This window comes from Enoplosus armatus, chromosome 8, assembly GCF_043641665.1.
Source record: "Enoplosus armatus isolate fEnoArm2 chromosome 8, fEnoArm2.hap1, whole genome shotgun sequence".
NCBI classification, from domain to species: domain Eukaryota; kingdom Metazoa; phylum Chordata; class Actinopteri; order Centrarchiformes; family Enoplosidae; genus Enoplosus; species Enoplosus armatus.
Genome location: NC_092187.1, coordinates 21,619,544 through 21,628,103, shown reverse-complemented (window position 1 = coordinate 21,628,103; position 8,560 = coordinate 21,619,544). Strand labels below are relative to the sequence as shown.

Sequence of the window (8,560 nt, the reverse complement as noted above, 5' to 3'; positions counted from 1 at the left end):
ATCCTTTGAGAAAAAGAACCAAACAAAAGAATAAATACAAGCCATGTTGTTTCCTTCTCTGCTGATGTTCCTTCCTTATGCCATTATCAGCTCCAGCTGCAGGGCCTCTTTTGTAGTCTGTGGGCCCTTAGCTGGTGCCGTCATGGAAGGAGGTTGGAGAATTACAAACTAAAGCAGTTGTGTGTCTGTCCGGCTGTGGATACAGAGAGATCCCAGGTCTGGCTCATGGTTCTGGCTCCCACGATGAGAGGTAAGTAATGCGGGACCTTTTTGGGAGGTCCTGTAGAGATTGTGGTCCTGTCTCTCTCTTTCAGTAGGGGTCACTCTCAGCTCTCGAGGGACATTGCAGAGATGAGTTGCTCCACTTTGTAGGCCAACCTCTGCTTCCTCGCCTGTTCATCCTGCTCCAGGGCCGCCGTGATCTGATCAGAAGAAAAAACTGCAGTCAAATACCAGCCATAAAAAATACATGCTGTGACTGCATCCTTGTTGGTTATGACATAATGTATAGAATTAGATCTGATAACATTTCAGTATCGTATTTTTCTTCATGGAGTAAAGCCTGTTCTTTTAGGCTCCCATATGGACATCACATGAAAGAAAAAGAAAAGAATTACATCATTGCCTTCGTCTTTGACAACGTGTTTGTGTATTAGCCTTTCCCGTTTTATCTTCTGAGCCCATTTCTTGTAAATTTGGCATTTGTCAAGTCGGGTTCAAAAGGGATTCAGACAGCCTCCCCTCTTCGTTCTCTCATCTAGTGTCTGCCTTGTCAGGATGAATCTATGTCAGAGTGATACCACCACACATGGCAAAGGCCTTTAATATGAATGCAAAGCAGAAAAAAAACTACGATATGGGCCACGTCTTCATCACCTTTGATATGGAGCTCTGTATTCAAATGCAGCAGCCTTTATTTCAACATATAGTTTCTGGTTTGCTACTGTGTGCAAACAAAATAATTAATTGACCCCTCTTATGTAATATGTCATTAAAAATATTCTGAGGTAAGAGATAAATAATACACTGGTACTCCCAAAATGTACCATTTATCCATGTTGAGTCACATTTTAGATTACTTAAGTATTTTTCCTTTCCTCCTCTTTGCTGTTGCCGTCTGGCGATATAGAAGAGGTATCTGGTGCCGTACCACCAGGCTCCAGAGCAGCTTCTCTCCCCAGGCTGGGAGACTTTAAATTCATCCCCATCACTACATCTAAATTAGTTTTTTAGTCTGTGTGTGTGTGTGTGTGTGTGTGTGTGTGTGTGTGTAGCATAAAGGGACTACAAACATATATTTCATTATACAACCTTGTGTTGTAAAATGATCATTAAACAAACTCTTCATTCATTGCCTTTGGCCACTCATACTCAGGGTCACTCAGAGGCTAACATCAATCATAAATATTGATAAAATATCTGGTTTGTGCAAGCTTTTTTGAGAACACAAGTTATCCACTGCTGTAAAAAAAAAACCCAAACAGAGCTATGTTTATTTTTCTGCTCTCAAACATTTTATAAGGCGTCTCATGTGTCAAGTGACGGGAATGTCATTTTGGTGCCAGAGTCTTTATGTCCTTCAGTCCATCAGATCCATGCTTCTAGTTTTTGAGGGGTTTAGTTTTGGTGTGTTGGTAGCTCTACAACCTTTTATGCAGTAAAAGTTAACTGGCTGCTTCTTGTCTGGAAAACATGTCAGCAACGTTCTTGTCCTCTTTTTTTTTTTGCATAGCTTGCCAAACCTTTGTTTGCTGCCCGTCCTGTTGCAGAACACACTATCTGTCTGCCCACCAACCATCTTCCACTCATCTGCTTAAGTGCTCTTAAAGGCTGGCAGCTACAGGCAGAGCATTTCCTCCTCCTCATCGGGCCCGATAGCAATCTATTATTAATCTGTAGCACTGTATGCAGGTGCAGCTCCCACTGTCATCTCCCAAATCCATTTAAGTAGGCTGCAGCTCTGGCCTGGTTAGCCTGACACACAGCCTTTTGTGAAGGGCTGAGTAAGAATGAGCAACCGCTAACGGTGCTGGGCGAGGTTTTACGCACTGCACTCTGGGAGAAAGCAGATACTGCAGGAGTGATGGGGTACATGTGTAGCGTGTATGTGTGCAAAATGAGTGTGTTTGCATATGTCTATATGAATGTGTGCATCAGACAGCGACGACTGCAGAGGCAGCAAAAGGGAGTCTATGAGATTCATGGAGAGCAAAGGGGAAGCTGACTGGATAATGGGTAAAAGAGAGGGAATGAACAGGAAGGAGGGAGAGGGAAAATAAGAGATAGAGAGGGAGAAAGAGAGAGAGATACTGTGGTCCAACATAAAGGTCAGGCTAATGCTTCCCAGAGGAGCAGCTGACATTAGAAGCAGAATGTCTCCATAAATGCACTCTCTCTCTCTCTCTCTCTCTCTCTCTCTCTCTCGCTTCCTTCCCTATCTTCCTCCCTCCTTTTTTACACTTCCTGTGATCTGACAGTGTGTGTGTGTGTGTGTTGCCTATGATTCTGCTCATGAGAGCCCTATATAACAGATAGCCCACTCTCACTCAGCACAGGCGAAAGGACAGAGCAGCATGCTGAGAGCTTGTAGACATTCCCTTTCTACTCTACAGATCAGACACACTGCCTTGTTAAGCTCAGGTCTCACTAGACCTCTGGGCTTTGGGGAAGTCTACTGAAGACTATGAGCTGACCTCACTAACCTTTGCCAGTTATGAACGGTCTGGGAACACCAAGGGCAAGATATACGTGCATTAAAGTGTGGGGCAAATTTGCGGCACGCCTTTTGTTCAATTTGCACTCGCAATCTGCCTGTAATTAGCGGCTGATTTACTAAGGCAGCAGCTCATTACGCAATCAGAGCCTGGGACTGCCCTCCAGGTGAAATCTGCAAGCGAAGGAGCCCAGTATGTAGTTCATATGAGGGATTTATCTGAGATCACCGAGCTCAGAAAAGAAATTATGCTGCACAGAAATAGTCAGTAACAACACTCCAAAACATTTAATGGCATTTAAAGGTCACCTGAGTCTGTTATACTTTACATTATAATACAACCTATTTGTAGGAACTTCTACTATTAATGCAACAGGAGTCAATAAATGAGAAAGGAGAACGGGGGGGGGGGGGGGGGGTAGAGAGAGAGATAGCGGAGCAGAATGGAGCAGCAGGAGGAGGATGGAGATAGTGTTGATACGGATGATGTTTCAATAGAATACAGAAGTAAATGTATCACATTTAATTAGCAAAAAACACAATTTCATATCCTCTGTTTGTTTGGTGTTACAAGATAGTCATATGTTGTGTTCATTTATAGTTGCAGCTCTCATTTTCTTTCTTTCAATTCTCAGTTTTGTTTTTAGATGCAGTCACTGAGATGATTCTTTTCCCCACCACAACCTTTCTTTTACATACTCCTGTGCTCTTTGTGCCCTCAGGATTCTTTTGTAAATTGCATGAACCTTTGATTCTTGAAGATTTCGCAATCAACCACACTTATCATATCTCCTGCCAATACAATGCCAAAACAACTGTGCTCATGTTAGGTGTGTGTGCAAGTGCAACGCGTGTATGCAAATATCACTTACCTCCTCACTGTACTTGCTGACGTAAGAGTAGATCTCATTGAGAGCGCTGAGCATGTTGAACTCTGTGGAGTGGAGTCTGGCCTGCTCTGCCAAATAGGCATTCATGTCCTGGTCGCTAATGGCTGGCAGCCGGTTGATGTCAGCGTAGTACCTGAGGACGCAGACGAGGGGCAACGCTTGTCATCACTCTCTCACTGACTCAATGTAATCGCTCTAACTTCTTTATATAGTCAAATGTTTGAGCCATAATATCACTTTCACTAACAATGCATATCTGGTAACAGTCACTCTCAAAAGGCTTTTACAGAATCTGGTTGAGAAATGTAGGCAAGAAGAAAGAGAATTATGAATCAATTTTCCCGAAGATCCCGGTTTTTATTGTAAGAGGATACAAAAAGGATGTGACAGAGCGGATCAGAATGGTGTATAAAGCGTGTGCATCAGCTCCTACCTCTCTACCCAGCTCTTGTAATTGGGGATATCTTTAGCGTAGAGCAGCTTATTGGATGGGGAGTCTTTGCCCAGGCGGTGCTCTGAAGTGGAGCAAGAATCCATAAAGGTCTGAGCGACTACAGACAGACAGGCGTCCGTGATGCTGCTCTTATGGATGTCAAACACAAACTGCGGGTTCTTAATCACGTTCACCCAGAAACGCAATGGAAGGCTGAAAGATGAAGACAAAGAGAATGAGCAAAAGATGAAATCTCACTTGGTCGGTGAATCCTCTGAGATCAGGCAAGTTGAGCTTAAAATACAGTTATTATGTGACGTTAGAGCAGTTATGCCATAGTATAAGGACCTAGTGTACGTGATGTTACTTTTGTGTCTTTAAAAAAAGGCCCTTACCAGTTGCTTTTCCACGTGTGACGTACGTCTGTGTCATGAATGCCATGTTTGTCTGCCTGCTCATCCAAGAAGTCAAACATGTATTTGATGGCGAGGGGAAGAGTGCTCCCTCGGTGAACTGTACTGAACAACGTCTCAAATAGATCGTCGACAAATTTTTGTAATGTACCCTGGCAGAAGGAGAGAGCACAGAGATTAGCAATTCATAGGCAACGACAAGGCTTGACCCAAAAACACAGCCTGAATGCTGTAATGTCGAAGACGACTAAGCATGTGCTAATGTCTATATAGATTCAGACATGTTGACACATAGGAGAGTATTGATGTTACCTTGGTAGCTAGCAGCCTGGTCAGATAAATCTCAGAGACCATCTTGCTACCGCGGTCTCCTTCCTTCTGGTCTCCATGTTCGTGGTTCTTCACCAGGTGCCACACCTTCACACCACTTTCTAGATCAGGGGTGATCATGGGAGCACGTGAACGGAGGCTGTCGGGACTGCCCGTGTAGCGGAATGAAGAGTCTGTCCAGGAGAGAAAAAAAAAAGAAGAGAAAAATACAGAATTATCAGTAAGCCTAAATGACTGATTACAAAAACTTCCCCTAGGCGCATCATCATGTAAATGAAGCATACACCCGCACACATAAGCCCTCCTATACACACAGCTTCCCACTAATTTCCATCTCTTTGTAACTCATTACAAAGCCAAATCTTCTGTGTTCGCCTCCTGCTCTACGCCATGCTGTAAAGGAAATTGCAGTGGTGGATAATTTCATAGAACAGCAAAGTAATGAAAGGGAGGGGAAGTTGTGGTCCCTGGCGTCGCATTGATTAGTAGTGGCCCTCTTGAAACTGGATCCTAGATGATACATGAGATGGGTGAAAACAAGACCTTGCCAGCCATTTGTCTTAACACACACAGCGTGCAGAGGTATTTACAAAACGCTACATATTTATTCTCTGTTTCCTTCTTCTCTCCCTGTCATGAATTATTTGGTGATAGTTTTCATTTTTCCTTCTCTACACTCACTCATTTTCTCTCCCTTTTCCCTCTTTATACAATCCCTGCCTAACTGACTGAGACATGCTCGTGCCTGGCTCCTCTTAAAAGCACTCATAATTGGCTCTTCCCTGCCACATTGTACCGACGCCATGTTGAAAACGTCCCTGTCACACTCCGATCAATGCATCAAAAGATCCGTAATTTGTTAAGCACCGAAGCCAACCTCCTTCATCCATACGTCCTCCTCGTCTCTGCTCTCGTGTTCCTGCCTCCTTGCTCTTCACTCAGTCTGAATGATGCTGGTTTCAGTTTCCCTAATTAGCCGGCATCTACTCCTGGCTGCTGGGCTCTCTAGAGAATCAGGATCTGAGGATCTCAATGAGGATCTCTCGGACTTTGCTTCAAAGGCCGAGCTGAACAACAAAGCTTTTTGCTGCCAATACAGCCACTTACACCTTTCAAATGAGACCAACCTGCGCCTCTGGAGTGGCCACTAAGGCACAGGGCCTGAGTAGGGGGGGGTTGAATATATATATATATGCCTGTGTGCAGGGTGGATTGAGGTCCCAAATCCCATCTTAATCCAGTCACTACTCCATCCCTCCATCCTTCCAGGACCTTCGTCCTTTTCCCAACTCCCTTAACACTAAGCAGTGACCCACGGCCCTTCCCTCTTCTGCTGCAGCCCACAGCTCTTCGACACGGCCAGACAGTAGGGGGGGTGTGCTCTGGCTGATTTTAAGGGGGGGGGGGGGGGGGGGGGCGCTGGTGGTGTAAATTGAGTCAAGATGCTAAGTGTTGAACGTTAAATTGGTATGAATCCATCAGCAGGTGTCGAGGTGCAGCTGTGCCTGCTGTGCCAACCCATGATTGATGAAGGACAAGCACATGCCAGCAGAGCCTCTGCTTTCTATGCCACGCACGTCCAACTCCAGTGCCTGAGAACTCGCACACACACAAAAAAAGAGTAAAGAGAAGAATGCAAGAGAGTACGGCCTCTCAGCTGCTCATTGCAGACAGATTAAAAATCCCTTATGACTACGATATTTGAGAGCAATTCCACGATCAATGTGTAAAACTCAAACAGGGTGACGATATCAAAACAACATCACAATGCAGGCAAGGGTTCCTCCCTTTTGTTACATTGGTAGTTATACTTTTGCATTATTTGGTCTATCATATGTTTGAAAGAGAGTAATGACTGAGTGCACCGTAGTCTTCCAAAGGTCATCATAGACAATCTTCATCAGTTCGTGCATGTTGCGAATGTCACTCCACATTATCCTACAGCACAAGATAAAGGTCTTTTGTGACGCGGGGCATCCACAGGTATGTCGGGATAATGATGCTGTTAGCTCTTTTTCTGTGTTAGGCTGTTTCAAGGCGGTGTTCACGTTTCTATCCTCAATCCTGATAATTGGCCATGCTCACTTATCTTTTTCTGTTTGTGTGAAGTATCATTCACACAGAATAATTAGCAATCACAAGTTGCCTGGTGCTGCTGTGTGTGTCTGGCATAGGACCAGATTTGGCACCCAGCAGCACAAACTGCAAGCAAATCTGAAGTGTGTGTGTGTGTTTGCATGCATGTGTGTATAGGTACTGCATGTACCGTATGCATGTGTGGACATAGGTGTAGCAGCCCATTGTGTACTGCACAAAATGCACCTTCATTATAATTATATTATGGCTTTAAAATCAAACAATGGCTATATCCCTCACTCTCCCCTCCTCCTCATCTATTTTTCTCTGTATTCTTTCCATTCTTGCTCCATCCAACAGAGCTGGGACCTGAACTGTAAAGCGAACTGCGGCACACACAGTTGGAGATTGCAAAAAGGTTGCAAAAAAAAAATCCTCTGCAGCAAAAAGAAGAGCGGCTCCAAACAGAGCTGACCATAGCTTTGGGGAGTGTGGATTTGGCTTTGTTCATATCTGAAACAACTAATATGAAAGGCATTTTGATGTGTCTGTGAGGCAACAAGAGCAGCAAGATTACATTTGCATGGTATTAACTGTTGATTAACTGTTGAATAAGCCTGCAAGCATGTCCATAATTGCCTAATATATATGCTGTATGGCATTTTGCAATCAATGTCAAAGCCACAACAAGGGTATGAAAAGAGCAATCAGGTCTACTGACTCACCATATCTGCTGATGGAGGTGCGGGATATGCTGGCTGAGGAAGGGATGTTGTATGATGAGGTCTGTTTGGGCACCAAGGCCACAACGCAGCGGTCTGACACCTGTGTGAAGAGACACATATAACATGAATCTGCTGGTATCATAACGTTTTGGTGATTTCCACATTTTAGAACAGAGTATGGGTGTTTATTCTAACGCTATTTTCTCTTGAAAAATGTTATAGTAAAGTGTAGACTACGTGAGGAAATGTAAGGCCCTTGGTGAATAACATAAGCAAAACATATCCCATACCCCTACCCAACCCATCCCTTCCTGTCATATCTGTGCTCCCTGCTGTTCTCTACCACAGCCCTCTGGCTTTTTTTCAGCAGGGCAGAGTGCTGTGGCTGCATGATGGCTGTACTCAACATGACTGTCATTGTCATCCCCTTCACAAACATTAGAGACATGATGTAAGCTTTGCAACTGGGATAAGATGCTAAGAGGGAGTGAAAGAGAGAGAGAGAGAGAGGAAAAGGGAAAGAGAGACCGTCAGACAGAGAGAGACAGAGACCAGAACGCTGAAAGTCTCATCTCATGTATACTTCACACCCTTAAAGAAAATGGGGTACGCAGGTATAATAATAGCATTAGAGCAGCACAGAGTCAGAGTCAAAGAGAAAGACGAAGAGAAGAGGCTGTGTAAAAGATGGTGTGTCATGAATAAGAGACAGACACTGAGGTTCATCCTTTCCCCCCACTGTGGTTTATATTTACAAAGGGCTCTTGGCCCTGTGTGACGTGCTCCAGTCACTTCAGATAAGCTGAGAAAAACTGATGCAAACGACATTCAAAAAGGATGGTTTTAAAATCTGTTTCTTAAGAGAGATCTTTCATCAGTAATTGATTCATCATGAAATGGCAATTAAACTGTAATTAATCTTTGAAATGCTACTAAATGTTAGTGCACCAAAACACCATCTTTTAAGAACACAAAACACA

At 44.0% G+C, this 8,560-nt stretch overlaps 1 protein-coding gene across 1 annotated transcript in view; it reads right to left on the bottom strand.

Annotated features, from left to right (window-relative positions):
* Nucleotides 1-326: 326 nt before the first annotated feature.
* Nucleotides 327-8,560, bottom strand: part of plxna2 (plexin A2) — a 135,491-nt gene continuing 127,257 nt past the window's right edge. The window contains exons 26-31 of the mRNA XM_070910608.1: nt 7,581-7,680; nt 4,762-4,952; nt 4,432-4,601; nt 4,037-4,249; nt 3,586-3,736; nt 327-422 (exon numbers count right to left, since the gene is read on the bottom strand). Of these exons, the coding sequence (XP_070766709.1) occupies nt 327-422; nt 3,586-3,736; nt 4,037-4,249; nt 4,432-4,601; nt 4,762-4,952; nt 7,581-7,680 (921 nt within the window). The remainder of the gene's footprint in view (nt 423-3,585; nt 3,737-4,036; nt 4,250-4,431; nt 4,602-4,761; nt 4,953-7,580; nt 7,681-8,560) is intronic.